General features: G+C 41.6%; 2 protein-coding genes across 2 annotated transcripts; both read right to left on the bottom strand.

The window, feature by feature from the left end:
• Positions 1-3175: 3175 nt before the first annotated feature.
• On the bottom strand, positions 3176-8968 carry LOC142183148 (interferon-induced protein with tetratricopeptide repeats 5-like). The gene is made up of 3 exons (XM_075258094.1): positions 8855-8968; positions 5531-5718; positions 3176-4696 (listed from the first exon to the last, which is right to left on the bottom strand). The coding sequence occupies exons 1-3, from the start codon at positions 8966-8968 to the stop codon at positions 3250-3252; spliced, it is 1749 nt and encodes a 582-aa protein (XP_075114195.1). The 3' UTR covers positions 3176-3249.
• Positions 8969-14444: 5476 nt separating this feature from the next.
• LOC142183560 (interferon-induced protein with tetratricopeptide repeats 5-like) lies at positions 14445-17831 on the bottom strand. Its single transcript, XM_075258688.1, has 2 exons — positions 17685-17831; positions 14445-15955 (listed from the first exon to the last, which is right to left on the bottom strand). The coding sequence occupies exons 1-2, from the start codon at positions 17687-17689 to the stop codon at positions 14509-14511; spliced, it is 1452 nt and encodes a 483-aa protein (XP_075114789.1). The 5' UTR covers positions 17690-17831; the 3' UTR covers positions 14445-14508.
• Positions 17832-21765: the final 3934 nt, after the last annotated feature.

Raw genomic sequence — 21765 nt, 5'->3', positions numbered from 1 at the left:
CAGTCAGAAACTGGCACTATATGGCAGTAGCAAGAAATGAGGGTATTTGTATTCCCAATATACTCTTTGAATTCCCAGTCAGACAATGGCACTGTATACCAGTAGTAAAAATTGTGGGTGCACGTAACCCCAATATATTCTTTGAATTACCAGTCAGAAACTGGCACTATATGGCAGTAGCAAGAAATGAGGGTATTTATAACCCCAATATATTCTTTGAATTCCCAGTCAGACAATGGCACTGTATACCAGTAGTAAAAATTGTGGGTGCACGTAACCCCAATATATTCTTTGAATTACCAGTCAGAAACTGGCACTATATGGCAGTAGCAAGAAATGAGGGTATTTATAACCCCAATATACTCTTTGAATTCCCAGTCAGACAATGGCACTGTATACCAGTAGTAAAAATTGTGGGTGCACGTAACCCCAATATATTCTTTGAATTACCAGTCAGACACTGGCACTATATGGCAGTAGCAAGAAATGAGGGTATTTGTATTCCCAATATACTCTTTGAATTCCCAGTCAGACAATGGCACTGTATACCAGTAGTAAAAATTGTGGGTGCACGTAACCCCAATATATTCTTTGAATTCCCAGTCAGACAATGGCACTATATGGCAGTAGCAAGAAATGAGGGTATTTATAACCCCAATATATTCTTTGAATTCCCAGTCAGACAATGGCACTGTATACCAGTAGTAAAAATTGTGGGTGCACGTAACCCCAATATATTCTTTGAATTACCAGTCAGAAACTGGCACTATATGGCAGTAGCAAGAAATGAGGGTATTTATAACCCCAATATATTCTTTGAATTCCCAGTCAGACAATGGCACTGTATACCAGTAGTAAAATTTGTGGGTGCACGTAACCCCAATATATTCTTTGAATTCCCAGTCAGACACTGGCACTATATGGCAGTAGCAAGAAATGAGGGTATTTGTATTCCCAATATATTCTTTGAATTCCCAGTCAGACAATGGCACTGTATACCAGTAGTAAAAATTGTGGGTGTATATAGCCCCAATTCTATTGCTAGGGGACTTGCAGGGTATTTCTGGGGTGAAGGTGGGGGGGCACACCGTTGGAACGGGTATCGGGGTATATATCGGGTATACGGGAATACACTGACAGTGTATTCCATTCAGGATCCTGGGAAAGCTGGGTTGCGGCGATTGAGCCCGTCAGTGCCACGTTACACTGACAAGCTTCTCCCTGGAATTTAGCTCTTATAAGAGCTGTTGGTTGTCTTCTCCTTCCTATCCTAGCCTGTCCCTGCCTACCCAGAATCTAAGCCCTAGCTAGCTGGACGGAAACCTCCGTCCTCGGTGAATTGCAAGCTCAGAATGACGCGAAGCTGGGCGTCGCTGTTCTTTTAAATTAGAGGTCACATGTTTTCGGCAGCCAATGGGTTTTGCCTACTTTTCTCAACGTCACCGGTGTCGTAGTTCCTGTCCCACCTACCCTGCGCTGTTATTGGAGCAAAAAAGGCGCCAGGGAAGGTGGGAGGGGAATCGAGTAATGGCGCACTTTACCACGCGGTGTTCGATTCGATTCGAACATGCCGAACAGCCTAATATCCGATCGAACATGAGTTCGATAGAACACTGTTCGCTCATCTCTAGTCATGACAGTTTCATGCTACAGTGTCATTCTCTTTGTTGCAGCATCAAAGCAAGCATGATGACAACGTCACCATCACCATTCCCATGAGGCTGAACAAGATGGCCTGGGAAGAAAACCAGAGTGCCAGAGGATTCCATGGTGGAGTCCAGGAGAGGTGAGCAAACATGTTTTTTTTTTTTATTATTTTTGCACAATTTTGCTTCTTCCTAAAATTGAAAGCAAAATGTCAGCCAGCTGGTCCCAATTTTACTGAATTACTGAGAGGTGAACCCCCAAAACCTGCCTTGTTATGTTTCATCCATCACTACTCTGGATATAGGACATTGAATGTGATTGAGTCAAAGGCTGCATGTAAGGCCTTTATAAAGTCCCCCATTACTGCTATAAACTTGTGTTTAATAACTCCAGGGACCACAACAGATTGGATAGAAAGCATATATTTTGTACATTTTGGCAATGTTATGCAACGTTACATGAATTTAAAACCTATCCAAAAATAAAAGCAAAAAAAAAAAGCAGAGGTGAAGGAAACTCTGAAAACACAACCTGTGCCCATATTATATATTAGTATATAGAGTATAGAGTATATATTATATATATACTGTAATTCTTCAACAGATTGGATAGCATATATACTGGAGTTACAGTATAGTTATAACTAGAAATGAGCGAGTAGTGAAATATTCAATATTTGATGTTCGTTTCGAGTAGAGCCACAATATTCAACCGAATATCAAATCCCATTATAGTCTATGGGAAATAAATGCTCGTTTCAGGGGAAACCCAAATTCGACTAAGGAGAGTCACAATGACACCCCAGGAAATTATGCCAACACCTGTGGAATACAACTAGGACAGCAGGAGAAGCATGTCTGGGGCATCTAACATGTCCAAGTTCCAGGATTACCCCACTATCACAGCCTATCAACTACACACTCCAAACTCAATATAGAAAGTGGAAAAATACCTGGAAACCTTCTTTCCTCCACAACAGTATGGAAGGAAACACAAATTTAAAGCTAAAGAAACATTACCATGCACCCCTTTAAATCACATTGCCCATGACAACCACAGATGGCATAGGCAATGGGAAATCCAACAGCCCCCACCCTTAACTGTCATTGTTTATGTGTGTGTGATGTGGTGAGACCTCCAAAAATTATTTTTCTGGCCCTTCACGTGAGCCCTTCCAAATTAAGTTAGCGTCCCTTAAGCTGAACTACCAGTAGAGATTGAGGCCCTTCAGGTGACTTCAGCCTTCTACCTGCAGAGTCTTAGGCCCTTTAAGTTAGTTCAGCCTTGCACCAGCAGAGTTTTTTGCCCTTTGGGTGAGTTGAGCCTTGCAGCAGCAGAGTAATAGCCCTTTTAAAATTGTTAGCCCCTAAAACGGTGGTTTCATAATAATCACTCTCATTGTGTTGGATTGAACTGTAATAATGGGCAAATACTACTGTTATAGTGCCCTTATTATATACTAAGTAACCTCTAATACTTCATTAATTTAATCATTTATACAGATACAACTGCAGCTGCATATCCCCCCTCTCCCCACTTCATATCTAGTATTTCATTGTTCACATTAGATCAGTATGTTGAAGACACATTACACATCACATGTTATATCATCAGTTTCAGCTCAGATAGTTCGCTCACATATTCTTCATTGTAAGGGTCATATTTCAAGGCTTCTTCATAGCAATCAATTGCTTCATTCCTTTCCCCATTAGTCTTATGGACAAAGCCAAGCAAAGCAAAACCCTCAGCATCGTGAAGATTTTTCCTAAACTTCTTCGAAGAAATTCTTTTTAGAGCCTTTTCACTGCACTCTCTGTCTCTACTGGGCGATGTAATCTGCATACATTTTTTATAGTAGTCGATGGCTTGAGATTCAGACTTCATGTGATATTCCTTGAAACGTCCATAATTGTAAAAAACTTGCTGCTTCTCATCATCCATGAGATTGTGACGTGCCATAACGGTTCTAAATGTGTCCTCGGCCTTTTGATATTCGTTGCTTTCAGAGTACATATTGGCTAAGTCTATGAAACCATATATATATGTTTTCTTCAACTCCAGCGTCTTTTCAAAATGGAAGAGGGTATTTTGGATGAGATCCTTCACTTCTTCAGAATCCTTGTATTTGTTATAAAAGTTCCAGTTTCCAAACTGCTTTTTGCACATGAGATACTTTTGTCTGTAACACAGTCCTATTTGGTGATTTACAAATGAAGAATTTGGGATGAGATCTACTGCAGTTTTTAGGACACGCAAGGCCTCATCTATCATCCCAGCTCTCCTGTAAAACTTAGCAACATAACGGAGTAAATATGGAAGGTTTGGGGCTTGTTTTATGGCTTCTTCAATATATGGTCTTCCCTCATCAGTTCTATCCAGGTCTTGCAGCTTTAACGCCAGAAGAGCCTTCACCACGGCATCATTTGGATTCTTCTCTATTGCACGTTTCAGTAGATCCAGTGATTTACATTCTGTAGCAGGAAAATTTCCACCCCAGAAACCTTCCAGTCTATAGACCACTGTTGCATATCCAGTGATCCACTCAGGATCTTCTGGCTCTAGCTCCAAAGCCTTCTCAAAGCATTGTTTTGCATCTTCATAATACTGGCCAGAAAACTGTAACAGTGACCAGGCCTTCTCTCCATAGATGTCAGCTATGTCTGGTGCACCTTTTAGTTCCTTATAAATCTTCTCTACTTTTTCTATGTATTGTTGACAATCTTCATACTGGTTTAAGTAGTAGAACACCCATGCATAATCCCCATATGTCACCAAATATTTTTGATCAGTCCCGTCTGGATTGTTCTCTTTAATCATTTCTTCTGCTTTTTGCAAATTTTCAATAGCCTTTGTGTAGTCTCCTTTCAGATGCATCACATAGGCCAGTAGATTGTACACCATGTATTTGTTCTTGGTGACAAGAAATGTCAACTGGTTAGAAAATTTGTCTTCTAATTCATCGAGTTCTTTGTTCTTCAAAAGAAGTTTCCAAGTGAAGTGACATTTCAGTTGTAGTAAACGCATCTTCAGCACCCCCTTTGGTAACTTACTGTAATAAAAGGAGAAGTGATCAGTAACAGTAATTGATCCAAAAATGAATAACATATATACAAAATGTACCTAGTATATATAGTCACATGAATGTACTGCTACATACAGTTATATCTACAATGTGTATTGTATGCTTTTTAGCCAGTATATAGTGAAATAACTTTTTGATGCATCTGTAACTTTAAGATTAAAGATAGCTGGCTTTCACCCATGCATCCTAATGCACTGCTGTGGGTTGGCTCTCCCCCCCCCGCCCCCCTCTCCTCCACCGTTCTTGGCCCTATTCACTTTACTAGGTCTGTTTGGTCCACCTGTTGTGCTAGGTGACCCCTGGAATTCTTCTTGCTCCTCATTGATATCCATCTTGTTTAATCCTCTCTGGCCGGATAGTCTGTCCTCTGCTATGGTCAGAGTGTGGTCCAGAGTCGGCCTTTTCTGGATTGCTGATATGGTTGACTCTGTGACCCTGGATCACAGGTCCCTTGATTATCTCACAACTACCATGGGTCTCCACTCCACAGAATGGCTTCACTACTCTCAGGTGGTCCAAATTGTTTGCTCACTCTATGGGTCCCTTACAGTAACTCTCCCCACTGCCTTTGAGAAGATTTTTCGTATGGGCACTTCTACAAGATACCTTGTTTCCTACATTTATCAGCTTCTGTCCTCCTATACTGGGGATGCCCCCTGTGCCACCATTATATGACTAAATGGGAGGAGGCAGTGGGTAGACCTATCTCTCCGGGACAGTGGCAGATTGTATGGTCTCGTGCTCAGAAGTCTTCTCAATGTGTGAGGCTCAGTATAAGCTGTTGATGAACTGGTATCATACCCCTGCTCTTTGAACCAGCGATATCCCCAGGGTGTTGGTGCTGCCAAACTCCAGTGGGTGCCCTTCACCACATTTTCTGGATGTATCCTCTTATTTTGGGCTTCTGGAGGGAGGTTAGGGCTCTGACAGCTGCTCTCTTTTTTCGGGGGGTCCCTCTTTATCTCCTTGTTTACCTCCTTGGCCTCCCCCTAGATGCCTGGGTTGGAGGGTGTCCAGACTTTTCCTATGTCTTTCACAGCAGCTAAGACCCTCAGAGCTAAACATTGGAAGAGTCTAGCCCCCCCCACCCCCACCCCCAACGATCCTGTATTGCTGGCCAGGATGAAGGATGTGTGGAGCCTTGAGTCCCTGACTGCAAGTCTTAATAATACCCTTGATGCCTTTCAGTCTATTTGGGCCCCTTGGGATGCTTATTATATCCTGCAGGATTTTTGATTCCGGTTCCCCCTCGCCCCATTCCTTCCTCCTGTTCCGTTCCTTTGTCTTTTGTCTTGTCTTTGTCCCCCCCCCCCTCTTTTTTTCTTTCTTTTTAGTAGGCCCATGGGCTTTGATTATGTGATTGCATCCTACTGTTTGAAAGTTTGGGGTATTTGCCCCTTCCCTCCCATTTCTGTGTTTCTGTTTTTGGATTGTCTATTGAAAATATCTTTAATAAAAATTACAGATGAAAAAAAAGGTTAAAGGGAGAATGCCACTGGGAAATTACTTAGTAATTCACATTTTTATGTTAAAAACATGTTTTAAGAATTTTTGATGATGTTTTTCATTTTCCATGTTATCTATAATTTTTTTTTTTTAAATCTTGCAATTCCAAGTTTTGCCATTAAGCCTAAAATAGTTTGTGACTTGTCTCCTGGAGAGATACAAACCATAGATACAAAGATCTGGAGAGTTATGTTATAGCTGTGATGGCTGTTGCAAAAAAAATCTCCTACAGAAAACAGAAATTCTCAGCATATTATTTGGTTTTGAGGCCAGAGTCAAAACTAAAAGATTTTAGGAATTTAAATATATAGCTTAAATAAATTGGAAAATTCAGAAAAACCTGACCAAAATTTTTGAAAAATATGTTTACTATGTAAATCGATTTAAAAAGAAAAAAAAAGGTAATTTTCTCTTGACGCATTCCCTTTTGTCTTCATGTAACAAATGGGTAAAGAATCTAAGAGAAATCTATGTGTCACATATGGATTTGGTTACTAGTAGAGTTACAAATTTGCAATATATTTTACTATGACTTTTTCTCATAGGAATGCATTGGCCAGCATTGATTGGCCAGTGTACAGCATTCAACCAATCAATACTGGCCAGGAGGCGGAGTCTAAGATTAGACCACAATGGAGACTGCTGTGGTCTGATCTTAGACTCCACCTCCTCACAGACGAGCCTCCAGCAGAACCAGCGTTGATTGGCCGAATGCTGTACACTATCCAATCAACGCTGGCCAATGCAGTCCTATGAGAAAAAGTCAGCTCCCACATAAACGCAAGCTGCCAGCTCTCCCTGTACAGTACGTGATTTAGTCTGCAGCAGCTCGGAACCGAGGAAGACTGTACTGTACTGTATATGGTACAGTCTTCCTCGGTTCCAAGCCGCTGCACACTAAATCACATTGATCCGTTCCTATGCAGCATCATATGATACAGTTATGTATGTTTCTGACCTACGTCGAAATTCGGTTTACGACGCCGCGTAAGAACGGATCAACGTCATAAGTCGAGGACTACCTGTACTTTGTAATAGCTCCATTCAGTATACTATGCAATGTACTGGGAAGTTTGAAAAAAAATTCTGAATGAGGTGAAATTGGAAGAAAAAAATCTTGTGTTTAATTTTTGGGTTATTAATTTAAGCAAGCACAGAGGAGGTATTATTAATATAAAGATACTTACATGGGGTGGTATAATTCATTCCACAGGGTTTTTATATTAAATATTTTATAATTAGGGGCAGCAGCAGGAGACTTTGTGTAGATGAAGATAATGTGGGTGGGGTGTTGAGAAATGTGAGCGGCTAAAGTACATTTTTCCTGCACTGTATTTACTCAAGCGGTCGGCACAACCTTGTGTAAAGCCAGCATCTATCAGAATAGGGTCACTGTATACTATCTGCAGAGCCTGTATCTATCAGTATAGGCATACCTCCCAACTTTTGAAGAACCGAAAGAGGGACAAAATGTGCGGCGCACATAGTTTAGCCCCGCCCACTTGTGTTGACTCCGCCCATTCTCATAAATTTTTCATGTGCCTGGACACAGCATAATCCTCCTACAGGCACCCATAAATTATATGTCCCCCCTCTATCTCTCCCCCAGTTTCATGTCCCCACTCCATCTCTGCCCCCAGATTCATGTCCCCTCCATCTCTGCCCCCAGATTCATGTCCCCTCCATCTCTGCCCTCAGATTCATGTCCTCTCCTTCATCTGCCCCCAGTTTCATGTTCCACCTCGGTGTACACATTACACTTACCTTCTCCTCACTCCCCCACCACTCTCTCCACGCCTCTCTCTCTCTCTCGCACACAGTTGTAGGCGCAATGTGACGTCATCACATCGCATCTACACAGCCAGTAGCCGGCGTGCATCGGCGAAGCAAGGAGCTGAGCTGTGACAGCTCCTTGCTTTAGCCGCGTATGTGTTCAACTCAGATCTGCGTCCTCTGGGCATACCTCCCTTCAACTGGGACCGCGGGACACGTCACCGGAATCGTGAATGTCCCGCTGAAATCGGGATGGTTGGGAGGTATGGTATAGGGTCACTGTATACCATCTGCAGAGCCTGTATCTATCAGTATAGGGTCACTGTATACCATCTGCAGAGCCTGTATCTATCAGTATAGGGTCACTGTATACCTTCTGCAGAGCCTTGTGTATAGCCGGTATCTATAAATATATGATCACTGTATACGATTTGCAGAGCCTTGTGTATAGCCATTATCTATCAGTATATGGTCACTGACTGCAGAGCCCTATATATGTCACTGTATGGTGGTAATATTGGTATACATTATATAGGTTGCTTTCCCCCCCCCCCCATGTTGAGTGCTTAGCAGCCATGTACGTGGTACTGTATGATATATAGTGTAAGTTCCCCACTGCAGATGCCCATATGGAACTAATCACGCCAAAGCAGTGACTTGTTGGTGCCCCTTCCACCAGCACCCAGCTCATATATACTAAGAGTGCACCTAGCAAGTCCCTAGTATTAGTATGCAAATTGCATAATATTATTTTGCTGGACAAACTAGGCTGCATTAAAGCATAAGGCTAAGCTCCTAAAAACTTTTTAAATAAAACCAGATAAAAACATGAAAAATTAGACAAACAATTGGAAGTTCTTTACTGCACTGAACTGCCTTGTGTGCATATGGTTGAAATGTCATCAGGTTTTCACCCAACCTCTCCTTTCCACATTCTCTTAATATTAAGCTCAAGCACATCATAACCAATGTCACTCCATCCACTCTAAGTGACCGATGAAATCTTGACTTTATTCAGTGAGAATCTTATCTCAACCAACCTGAACCTACAACATATGCCATAAGACAGATGAATACAATATAGCTAAATCCCAACATTACATTCAGTCTAGTAAAATAGAACATAAAGTCTTTATAATTAGATAAGATCTAATAACTTCTCGGAGATGAAAAAAATGATCGTAAAATATGAAGCTGTTACCTCATTCTGCCTGTTTATCTGTCCCGTCTAATGGAAGATTGCCAAGCAGAATACTGTTACCTTGTCTCCATACTTTTATAGTCAGGCGATCCTAGAGAGTCGCACCTTCTTCAGGAGCGGGAGGAGGAGAGAGGGAAGAAATGATACTGTAGGAAGACGAATAGACTGAGGTCATTCAGCAGAGAAAAGAAACTGAAAGTGACTCTTTGGTTGTCAGGAAACAGTCCACGATGAGGGTTGTCATCCTAGCCAGCCTTATCTATTCTTGCTACTTTCCTTATCAAATCTTGACTTGTTACAATGCCATATTACATATATACTCGGCTCATGTGCACAAATTATTTTATTACTTTCACATTTGGTACAACATGACAGCAGAGTGACAACAATGAGAAGAGGTCTATAGCGAGGGATGCTTCAACTACAGTCCTATGAAAAAGTTTGGGCACCCCTATTAATCTTAATCATTTTTAGTTCTAAATATTTTGGTGTTTGCAACAGCCATTTCAGTTTGATATATCTAATAACTGATGGACATAGTAATATTTCAGGATTGTAGTGAGGTTTATTGTACTAACAGAAAATGCGCAATATGCATTAAACCAAAATTTGACCGGTGCAAAAGTATGGGCACCTCAACAGAAAAGTGACATTAATATTTAGTACATCCTCCTTTTGCAAAGATAACGGCCTCTAGTCGCTTCCTGTAGCTTTTAATCAGTTCCTGGATCCTGGATGAAGGTATTTTGGACCATTTCTTTCTACAAAACAATTCAAGTTCAGTTAAGTTTGATGGTCGCCGAGCATGGACAGCCCGCTCTCAAATGATCTGAAAACAAAGATTGTTCAACATAGTTGTTCAGGGGAAGGATACAAAACGTTGTCTCAGAGATTTAACCTGTCAGTTTCCACTGTGAGGAACATAGTAAGGAAATGGAAGACCACAGGGACAGTTCTTGTTAAGCCCAGAAGTGGCAGGCCAAGAAAAATATCAGAAAGGCAGAGAAGAAGAATGGTGAGAACAGTCAAGGACAATCCACAGACCACCTCCAAAGAGCTGCAGCATCATCTTGCTGCAGATGGTGTCACTGTGCATCAGTCAGCAATACAGCGCACTTTGCACAAATAGAAGCTGTATGGGAGAGTGATGAGAAAGAAGCCGTTTCTGCACGTACGCCACAAATAGAGTTGCCTGAGGGATGCAAAAGCACATTTGGAGAAGCCAACTTCATTTTGGAAACAAAAATTGAGTTGTTTGGTTATAAAAAAAGGCGTTATGCATGGCGTCCAAAAAGAAACAGCATTCCAAGAAAAACACATGCTACCCACTGTAAAATTTGGTGGAGGTTCCATCATGCTTTGGGGCTGTGTGGCCAATGCCGGCACCGGGAATCTTGTTAAAGTTGAGGGTCGCATGGATTCCACTCAGTATCAGCAGATTCTTGAGAATAATGTTCAAGAATCAGTGACGAAGTTGAAGTTACGCCGGGGATGGAGATTTCAGCAATACAATGTCCAAACACCGCTCTAAATCGACTCAGGCATTCATGCAGAGGAACAATTACAATGTTCTGGAATGGCCATCCCAGTCCCCAGACCTGAATATCATTGAACATCTGTGGGATGATTTGAAGCGGGCTGTCCATGCTCGGCGACCATCTAACTTAACTGAACTTGAATTGTTTGTCCAAAATACCTTCATCCAGGATCCAGGAACTGATTAAAAGCTACAGGAAGCGACTAGAGGCTGTTATCTTTGCAAAAGGAGGATGTACTAAATATTAATGTCACTTTTCTGTTGAGGTGCCCATACTTTTGCACTGGTCAAATTTTGGTTTAATGCATATTGCACATTCTCTGTTAGTACAATAAACCTCATTTCAATCCTGAAATATTACTGTGTCCATCAGTTATTAGATATATCAAAATGAAATCGCTGCTGCAAACACCAAAATATTTAGAACTAAAAATGATTAAGATTAAGAGGGGTGCCCAAACTTTTTCATAGGACTGTATATGGCAGGCAGTGCACCTACACCAGACCCCATGGCGTGTCCTGGTTCTATCTGTGTCCTCAATATATATTGTTATTTATTTACCATGGCTTCTATGTTGGGGCATTAAGGGGGTATTATACAATGTGAGGGGAATTGAGGGTATTTTACTATGTTGAGGTACTAAGATGGTATTATACTTTGTAGGGGCACTAAGAGGATATTATATTTTGTAGAGGCAATATACTGTGTGGGGGCCTTAAGGGGGCATTATACTGTGTATAGAGCACTATAGGCACTTTGTGGGGGCACCAAGATCCATTATACTGTATGGGGACACTAAGGAGGTATCAAAGAAGGGAATGATTCCTGTATGGGGACACAAAGACTTATTAGTATTAGTAAGTTACGCACTCCCCAGCAGTCTTGCATTGTCTGTTAGTGAGGTGCTTGTAGAACTGAAAGTCCTCAATTTTTTTTATTCAAAGACCGTACAGTGAAAAAAGGTCCAATTTAGAACCGAAACCTCCGTTCGGACATGTTTGTCCACCACTAACTACAACATTAACTACTTGTCATGCTTCTATACTAAGCGTTTTCTTTTGAGAAACTATTGGATTTAACGTTACACTTTTTGCAATGATTGAGAGTGATGTGGAGTTATATAAGAATATTTGGGGACACAAAGAGACTGTGTGTGAGATCATAGAGACATGGGCAATGTTATGGGCGTGTTATGGATGTGTGACACAGTTACATAGTTAGTAGGGCTGAAAAAAGAAACGTCCATCAAGTTCAACCAGGGGATGGGAAAGGGCCTGACATCTATACATTTCCATAAGCATCAATGCTATTTTAATTTTTTTTTAATCTAAAAAGGCATCTAATCCTTTTTTTGAAGCTGTCGCTATTGCTGCTGTGATCAGCTCCTGGGGTAGGCTATTCCACAGATTCACAGTCCTTACAGTAAATAATCAGCTCCTTGGTTAGGCTGTTCCACAGATTCACATTCTTTAAGTGAAGAAGCAGCTCCTGGGGTAGGCTATTCCACAGATTCACAGTCCTTACAGTGAAGAAGCAACTCCTAGGGTAGGCTATTCCACAGATTCACAGTCCTTACAGTAAATAATCAGCTTCTGGGGTAGGCTGTTCCACAGATTCACAGTCTTTACAGTGAAGAAGCAACTCCTGGGGTAGGCTATTCCACAGATTCATAGTCTTTACCGTGAAGAAGCAACTCCTGGGGTAGGCTATTCCACAGATTCACAGTCTTTACCGTGAAGAAGCAACTCCTGGGGTAGGCTATTCCACAGATTCACAGTCTTTACCGTGAAGAAGCAACTCCTGGGGTAGGCTATTCCACAGATTCACAGTCTTTACAGTAAATAAGAAGCTCCTGAGGTAGCCTATTCCACAGATTCACAGCCCACCTCTGGAGATTAAGCCTTTTTTTTCTCCTGAAGGATGGAGTGCTCCCTTGTTTTTTTTAGGGTATTTTAGGATATTTCTTGTATGGGCCACTTATATATTTATAAAGGTTTATCATGTCTCCCATTAAATGCCTCTTCTGTAGACTAAACAGATTTAATTCCTTTAGTCTGTCCTCATAACTGAGGTCCTCCTTGGCATGTATCAGTTTTGTGGCCCTCCGTTGTGCCTTTTCCAACTGTATGACATCCATTCTATGAACTGATACCCGGAATTTAACTGCATATCCCATATGGGGCTGCAATAATGGCTTACATAGAGGTAATATTACACCGCTGTCCTGCGACTCCATACCCCAATATCCTGCTGGACTTAGAAGCAGCTGACTGACACTGCATACAAGTAACTTAATCTATGACCTACAAATACACCCAGATCCTTCTCCACTGGGGACTCTCCCAGCATTACTACCTCTAGGATATATGATGCATGCAGATTATTTTTACCCAGATGCATAGCTTTACATTTATCCACATTGAACCTCATTTGCCATGTCGATGCCCAAACACTCGATTTGAGCAAGGCTTGTGATCTCTGAAAATACATGTAGGTTCATCATAACTTCCAGTGCAAGATGGTACCTTAGGTTGCATGAGACAAGTGTTTGGAGTTCTCTAGTACTACAGGAATTGAAACCTGAAGGTGTCTGATGTCTGCTGAGATGAGTCCACTGAGGGACTTTGGCACTGCGCTTACACTTTGAGCACATGCACAGTTATACTGACCTTGGCTTCAGTATATGAAATTTGTATCTCTTGGAGTCCCTCATCTTGGCAAACACAGGAAAACTTCAAGTTTCAATTTCTGAGGATACCCCATTCAATTTTCCATATAATGTATAGCAAAATGGATCTCTTCAGGCCTCTGAGTATAAAATCCAGGAAAGATGTGTAAGAAACAAACAAACAAAAACAAACTATAACTCCTCTCTTCTGGGCACCCACTGGTGCTCTGGTCTTCTTGCCAAGACAATCGCCATCTTATTTAGGCCCCTGCTCATCACTATAGCCTGTGATTACCTCAATGGTCATATGTCAGGGCGATGTCAGCACAGTTTCATGCTACATTGTACGTTTCAGCATCAAAGCAAGCATGGTGACATTGTCACCCTCGCCCCCTTCCCCCCTCCATGATTGTTGGGGCTTCCATGGGGCTGAATAAGACAGTCTTGGGAAAAGACCAGACTGCCAGAGGATTCCATGGTGGAGTATAGGAAAGGTGAGTGAAATTTATTTATTTTTTTACTATTTTTGCATAGTTTTACTGCTCCCTAAAGTGGACTGCAAAATGTCAGCCAACAGGTCACTATTTTACTGGATTACTGCGAGAAGGACCCCCAAAACCTTCCTTATGAATGGCCGATCACTACTCTGGATATAGGACATTGAATGTGATTGAGTCAAAGGCTGCATGTAAGGCCCTTATAAAATCCCCCGTTCCTGCTATAAACTTGTGTTTAATAACTCCAGGGACCACACCAGATTGGATAGAACGCATATATTTTGTACATTTTGGCAATGTTATGCAACGTTACATGAATTTAAAACCTATCCAAAAATCAAAACAAAAAAAACAAACAAAACAAAGGTGAAGGAAACTCTGAAAACACGACCTGTGCCCATATTATATATTAGTATATAGAGTATAGAGTATATATTATATATATATATATATATATATATATATATATATATACTGTAATTCTTCATTCATATAGATGTAGCTGTAGCTGCATACCCCTCCTATCCCCACCTCATGTCTAGTATTTCATCATTCACAACAGATCAGTCTCTTGAAGACACATCACACGTCACATGTTATATCATCAGTTTCAGCTCAGATAGTTCGCTCACATATTCTTCATTGTAAGGGTCATATTTCAAGGCTTCTTCATAGCAATCAATTGCTTCATTCCTTTCCCCATTAGTCTTATGGACAAAGCCAAGCAAAGCAAAACCCTCAGCATCGTGAGGATTTTTCCTAAACTTCTTCGAAGAAATTCTTTTTAGAGCCTTTTCACAGCGCTCTCTGTCTCTACTGGGCAATGTAATCTGCATACATGTTTTATAGTAGCCGATGGCTTCAGATTCAGACTTCATGTGATATTCCTTGAAACATCCATAATTGTAAAAAACTTGCTGCTTCTCATCATCTATGAGATCAGTAAATGCCATAACGGTTCTAAATGTGTCCTCGGCCTTTTGATATTCGTTGGTTTCCGAGTACATATTGGCTAAGTTTTTATAACCATATACAAATGTTTTGTTGATCTCCAGCGTCTTTTCAAAATGGAAGAGGGTATTTTGGATGAGATCCTTCACTTCTTCAGAATCCTTGTATTTGTTATAAAAGTTCCAGTTTCCAAACTGCTTTTTGCACATGAGATACTTTTGTTTGTAACAAAGTCCTATTTGGTGATGTAGAAATCCCGAATTTGGGATGAGATCTACTGCAGTTTTTAGGACATGCAAGGCCTCATCCACCATCCCAGCTCTCCTGTAAAACTTAGCAACGTAACAGAGTAAATATGGAAGGTTTGGGGCTTGTTTTATGGCTTCTTCAATATATGGTCTTCCCTCATCAGTTCTATCCAGGTCTTGCAGCTTCAACGCCAGAAGAGCCTTCACCACGGCATCATTTGGATTCTTCTCTATTGCACGTTTCAGTAGATCCAGTGATTTACATTCTGTAGCAGGACAATTTCCACCAAAGTTACTTTCCAGTCTATAGACCACTGTTGCATATCCAGTGATCCACTCAGGATCTTCTGGCTCCAGCTCCAAAGCCTTCTCAAAGCATTGCTTTGCATCTTCATAATACCGGCCAGAAAACTGTAACAGCGACCAGGCCTTCTCTCCATAGATGTCAGCTATGTCTGGTGCACCTTTTAGTTCCTTATAAATCTTCTCTACTTTTTCTATGTATTGTTGAGCATCTTCATACTGGTTTAAGTAGTAGAACACCCATGCATAATCCCCATATGTCACCAAATATTTTTGATCAGTCCCGTCTGGATTGTTCTCTTTAATCATTTCTTCTGCTTTTTGCAAATTTTCAATAGCCTTTGTGTAGTCTCCTTTCAGATGCATCACATAGGCCAGTAGATTGTACACCATGTATTTGTTCTTGGTGACAAGAAATGTCAACTGGTTAGAAAATTTGTCTTCTAATTCATCGAGTTCTTTGTTCTTCAAAAGAAGTTTCCAAGTGAAGTGACATTTAAGTTGTAGTAAACGCATCTTCAGCGCCCCCTTTGGTAACTTACTGTAATAAAAGGAGAAGTGATCAGTAACAGTAATTGATCAAAAAATTAATAACTAGAGATGAGCGAACGCCGTTTGATCGAATAGGTATTCGATCGAATATCATGGCGTTCAATGTATTCGTTCACAAGCGAATACAAGGCCGCAAACGCATTAAAAATCCCCTCCCACCTTCCCTGGTGCGTTTTTTGCACCAATAACTGTGCAGGGCAGGTGGGACAGGAACTACGACAACGGAGGCAGTGAAAAAAATTGAAAAAACAAATTGGCTGCCGAAAACATGTGACCTCCCATTCATAAGAACGGCCGCCGCCATATTCGTGTCATTTCAGTGTTGGAGTGATTTGGAGAGTTTGTTCTCAGGGCGATACAGTGCTTTCTAGCTTTGGTTAGGCAGTAAATAACAGCTCTTTTCAGAGCTTAATACATCATGCAGCGTAGCAGCAGGGGACGTGGGCGAGGACGTGGACATGGATATTCAGCTGGGTATCCACACCACAGTCCAGGTACTGGAGAGGGGCTGCCAGCAGAAGCAGGGGACATCGGTGAGGACGTGGATATTCAGCTGGGTATCCACTCCATAGTCCAGGTACTGGAGAGAAGCTGCCATCTCCCAATTTACTCTTCTTCCTTATACTCCTCATCCTCCTCCTCCTCCTACAACCCCAGCCCCTGCTTCTGAATGTGAATTTTTTTTTCTTATATATATTAAAAAAAAAATAATTCCATTATCTCAGCTTAAGGGCCTGTAACTTAATTTGGAAGGGCTCATGTTAAGGGCTAGAAAAGTGAATTTTGGAAGGTCTTTCCCACTTTGATAGAGGTTTTTTTGAATGTGGAAAGTGTGTAGTTGTTAGGCTGTGATAGTGGGGTAATAGAGGGTCTTTGGTGTGTTAGATGCCCCCAGGCATGCTTCCCCTGCTGTCCCAGTTGCATTTCAGAGGTGTTGGCACCATTTGCTGAGGTGTCAAAGTGGACTTGGTGACCCTCCTGAGTCGAATGGTGGGATCCCCTGAAACTAAGCGTTTTCTCCCATAGACTATAATGGGGTTCGATATTCGTTCGAATAGTCGAATATTGAGATGCTATTCGGAAGGAATACCGAACATCAAATATTTTACTGTTCGCTCATCTCTATTAATAACATATATACAAAATGTACCTAGTATATATAGTCACATGAATGTACTGCTACATACAGTTCCATCTACAATGTGTTTTGTATGCTGTCTAGCCAGTGTACAGTTAAATAACTTTTTGATGCATTCGTAACTTTAACCCCATTTCCTCGGAGGAGTTTTTCGATTTTAGTTGTATGTTTTTACTCCCCCCTTTCAAAAACCCATAACTTTTTTTATTTTTCCATTCTCAGAGTTATATCACGGTATAATGTTTGCAGAAAAAAAATGTTCGTCATGATGCTACCATGTATTATTCTGTAGAATGTAATGGAAAGCTGGAAAAGAGCAGCCCGCAATAGAAAGGAATTACAGACAGACCTGGGAGCCGTCACAAAGCCATGGTAAATGGGCCGGTAATACCCGGCAAAATTGTGGCGCCCAATTGGCGCCGGCAAATGGTGTCTCAGTCAGCTTTGACCGAGGCACAGAGGGGGTTAATGCCTGCGGTTAATTCTGGTGTTTATTAATATAAAGATTCTTACATTTGATAATATCTAATAGATTCTCGGACACTAAATAAAAACAAACATAAAAAGCGAAGTTACTTACCTCATTTTGGTTGTTTTTCTGTCCTGTCAAATGAAAGATTCCTCAGCAGAATACTGTTACCTTGTCTCCATACTTTTATAGTCACACAATCCAATAGAGTCTCATACCCTCCTCAAGAGCAGAAGGAGAGAGGGAAGAAATGATAGACTGATGTTATTCAGCAGAAAATGGAAACTGGAAGCAGCTATGGGTTGTCAGGAAACAGTCAATGATGAGGTTGTCAGGAAACAGCAAGGACTTTATCTATTCTTGCTACTTTCCAGTGACTCTCGCCGCTGTTCTCTTACTACATCACATATGTTACAGGCAGATTACTTTTTTATCAAGTTGCATAACTTTATATTTACTCATATTTAACCCCATTGGCCCTGTGGATGTCCAAACACAAAGTCTATCCAAATATGCTTGTAACCTGCAAAGACTGTACTGCATAGCTAGGTGTCATCTGCAAAAATAGAGACAGTGCTATTAATCCCATCTTCTATATTATTAATAAATAAATTAACAAAGGACCCAACACTGAACCCGGGGTACTCCACTGATAACCGAGGACCCAGCACTGAACCCTGGGGTACACCACTAATAACAGAGGATCCAGCACTGAACCTTGGGGTACACCACTAATAACAGAAGACCCAGCACTGAACCCTGGGGTACATCACTTATAACAGAGGACCCAGCCCTGAACCCCAGGGTACACCACTAATAACAGAGGACCCAGCCCAGAACCCCAGGGTACTCCACTAATAACAGAGGATCTGGCACTGAACCCTGGGGTACACCACTAATAACAGAGGACCCAGCCCTGAACCCCAGGGTACACCACTAATAACAGAGGATCCAGCACTGAACCTTGGGGTACACCACTTATAACAGCAGACCCAGCCCTGAACCCCAGGGTACACCACTAATAACAGAGGATCCAGCACTGAACCTTGGGGTACACCACTTATAACAGCAGACCCAGCACTGAACCCTCGAGTACACCACTAATAACAGAGGACCCAGCACTGAACCTTGAGGTACACCACTTATAACAAAGGATCAGACTGAGCTGCAGGCTTTGACCACAATTCTCTGGATACAATCTTTAACCAGTTTTAAATCCAATTACAAAATAGATTTTCCAAGACATTTGACCTGTTTTAACCTATTAAATATCACATTTGCAAAGTCTAGAAACACAATATCCACAACTTCTCCCTGTCCACTATATCCACAGCCACTCCATGTGCACTATATCCACAGCCTCCCTTCTGTACACTATATCCACAGCTTTCTCCCTGTCTTCTATATCCACAGCCTTACCTCTTCCCACTATATAAAAAGCCTCCACTCTATCCACTATATCCACAGCCTCCTCTCTGTACAATATATCCATAGCCTCCCTTCTGTACACTATATCCACAGCTTCTCCCTGTCTTCTATATCCACAGCCTTACCTCTTCCCACTATATAAAAAAGCCTCCACTCTATCCACTATATCCACAGCCTCCTCTCTGTACAATATATCCATAGCCTCCCTTCTGTACACTATATCCACAGCTTCTCCCTGTCTTCTATATCCACAGCCTTACCTTTTTCCACTATATTCAAAGCCTCAACCCTGTCCACTATATCCAAAGCATCTTCCTGTCCACTATATCCATAGACTCACCTCTGTCCAGACTTCTACTCACCTCTTCGAAAAAAGAAACCACATTTGTCTGACAACATCTGTCTTCAGTAGATCTACGCTGTCTGTAAAAAAATTGTATACTTGGAAAACTTAAAAAAAAAAACCCTATATAATTCTAAAAAAAATGTTTAACATGAAACTTAGTTTTTACTTAAGGGATCATCCATGAAAGTGAATCTGTCAGCACCAGAAATGTTATTAACCCCTTCCCACCGCAGGCATTTTTTCGAATTTTGTTTTTGACTCCTTGTCTTCCAAACCCCATAACTTTTTTATTTTTCCTTTCACAGAGTCTTAAGAAGGCTTAATGTTTGCGGGACAAATAGTACCTTGTAATAATATCATGTATTATTTCATACTGGGAAGCTGGAAAATAATTAAGAATGAGATGGAATTGAAGAAAAACTGTGTTTATGCAACTTTCTTACAAGTTTTGTATTTATGGCATTCACAGTGCAGCCAAAATGATAAGTCACTTGTATTCTATAGGTCAGCTGCTGCCCGTCTCCATACTTCTATAATCAGACGATCCCAGAGAGTCGCACCTTCTTCAGGAGAGGGAGGAGAGAGGGAAGAAATGATACTGTAGGAAGACGATTAGACTGATGTCATTCACCAGAGAATAGAAACTGAAAGCAGCTCTTAGTTGTCAGGAAACAGTCCATGATAAGGTTTGCCATCCTAGCCAGGCCTTTATCTATTCTTGCTACTTTCCATATGAATAGTGATGAGCACAGTTTGGGTCCATACCGAACATCGTGGGTTCTTGTACCCGAACCCGAACTTCAGCACTGAAATTTGGGTTCGGGTCATCCCTAAAGCTGGTCAATTGATTGCTGAGCTTTAAAGAGGACCTTTTACCTCCTGGGGCACATGCGGTATTATATACTGCTAGAAATCCAACAATGTGCTGAATTCAGTGCTCTATTGGCTTTCACGTTCTGTGCCCCCGGTGAAGAGCCATCGGTGCCGGTACTGTAGCTCTTCACAGTCAGTCAGGAATGCCCTTCCTCACAGCAGCGTCTATAGCGCTGTACTGTAAGAGCGGTGCGGGATGCTTCCTCTTCTCCTGATAGTACTCGTCCATAGATTAATAGATGAGTACTGGGGGGGGGGGGGTCCTCACCACTCAGCGTCATGGCTGGTCAGTAAGCAACCACCTCTCACAGAACAGCGCAATAGACGCTGCTGTGAGGAAGGGCATTCCTGACTGTCAGAAACGCCCTTCTGACAGTGAAGAGCTACGGTACTTGCACCGATCGCTCTTCACCGGGGGCACAGAACGGGAAAGCCAGCAGCAGAACTGGGAGCCGGCTGTAATTACCTTTGCTGCCTTCTTGATCACTGTGTATACAGTGCTCCATAAGCACTGTATACACAGCTATGGACACCGCCATGATGCGGCCGCCTCGTGGTCACGAGATCCTCACTATAGGAGCCAGATCAGCTCTATAACATGCAATGCATATTCTACCATGCAGGAAGCTGCATTCCTCCGGCAATTGGGTCTAAATGTATCAGCCCCAGTTACAGGGGAAATCAGTCTCCAATACAAAAAAAAAGTGATCAGATGTCCCCAAAGGTCTATTATGACCACACATAGAAAAAAAACCCTAAAATATGTCTGGTTCTGGACAAGAAATTGACTCGGTACTGAAGTGGTTAATGCCTTTAGTCTCTTCACATAACTGAGGTCCTTTATCAGTTTTGTGGCCTACCATTGAACCTTTTCCAACTCTTGGACATCTTTTCTATGAACTGGTGCCCAGAACTGAACCGCATATTCCAGATGGGGCCATTGATTTATAAAGTAGTGATAAGACATCCCTGTGTCTTCAGTCCGTACCCTTCTAATATATGAAAATATCCTGCTGGCCTTAGAAGCAGCTGACTGATATTGATGCTGTTATTTAATCTATGATCTACATGTACGCCCATGTCCTTCTGTACCAGTGACTCGCAAAGTTTTACTCCCACTAGGACATATGTTGTATGCAGATTATTTATACCCAGATGCATAACTTTACTTGAATCTCATTTGCAATGTGGATGCCCAAACACTGAGTCTGTTCAAATCTGCTTTTAACCTACGTACATCCTCCACAGACTGCACTGTATTGCACAGCTTGGTGTCATCTGCAAAAATAGAGACATTGCTATTAATCCTATGTTCTATATTATTAATATATAAATTAAATAACAGAGGACCCCGCACTGAACCCTGGGGTACACCACTTATATTAGAGGACCCAGCACTGAAACCTGGGGTACACCACTTATATTAGAGGACCCAGCATCGAACCCTGGGGTACATCACTTATATTAGAGGACCCAGCACTGAACCCTGGGGTACACCACTTATATTAGAGGACCCAGCACTGAACCCTGGGGTACACCACTTTT

This window comes from Leptodactylus fuscus, chromosome 10, assembly GCF_031893055.1.
Source record: "Leptodactylus fuscus isolate aLepFus1 chromosome 10, aLepFus1.hap2, whole genome shotgun sequence".
In the NCBI taxonomy this organism is placed as follows: domain Eukaryota; kingdom Metazoa; phylum Chordata; class Amphibia; order Anura; family Leptodactylidae; genus Leptodactylus; species Leptodactylus fuscus.
Note: the sequence above shows the minus strand (reverse complement) of the source record. Positions and strands in the feature narration are given on the sequence as shown.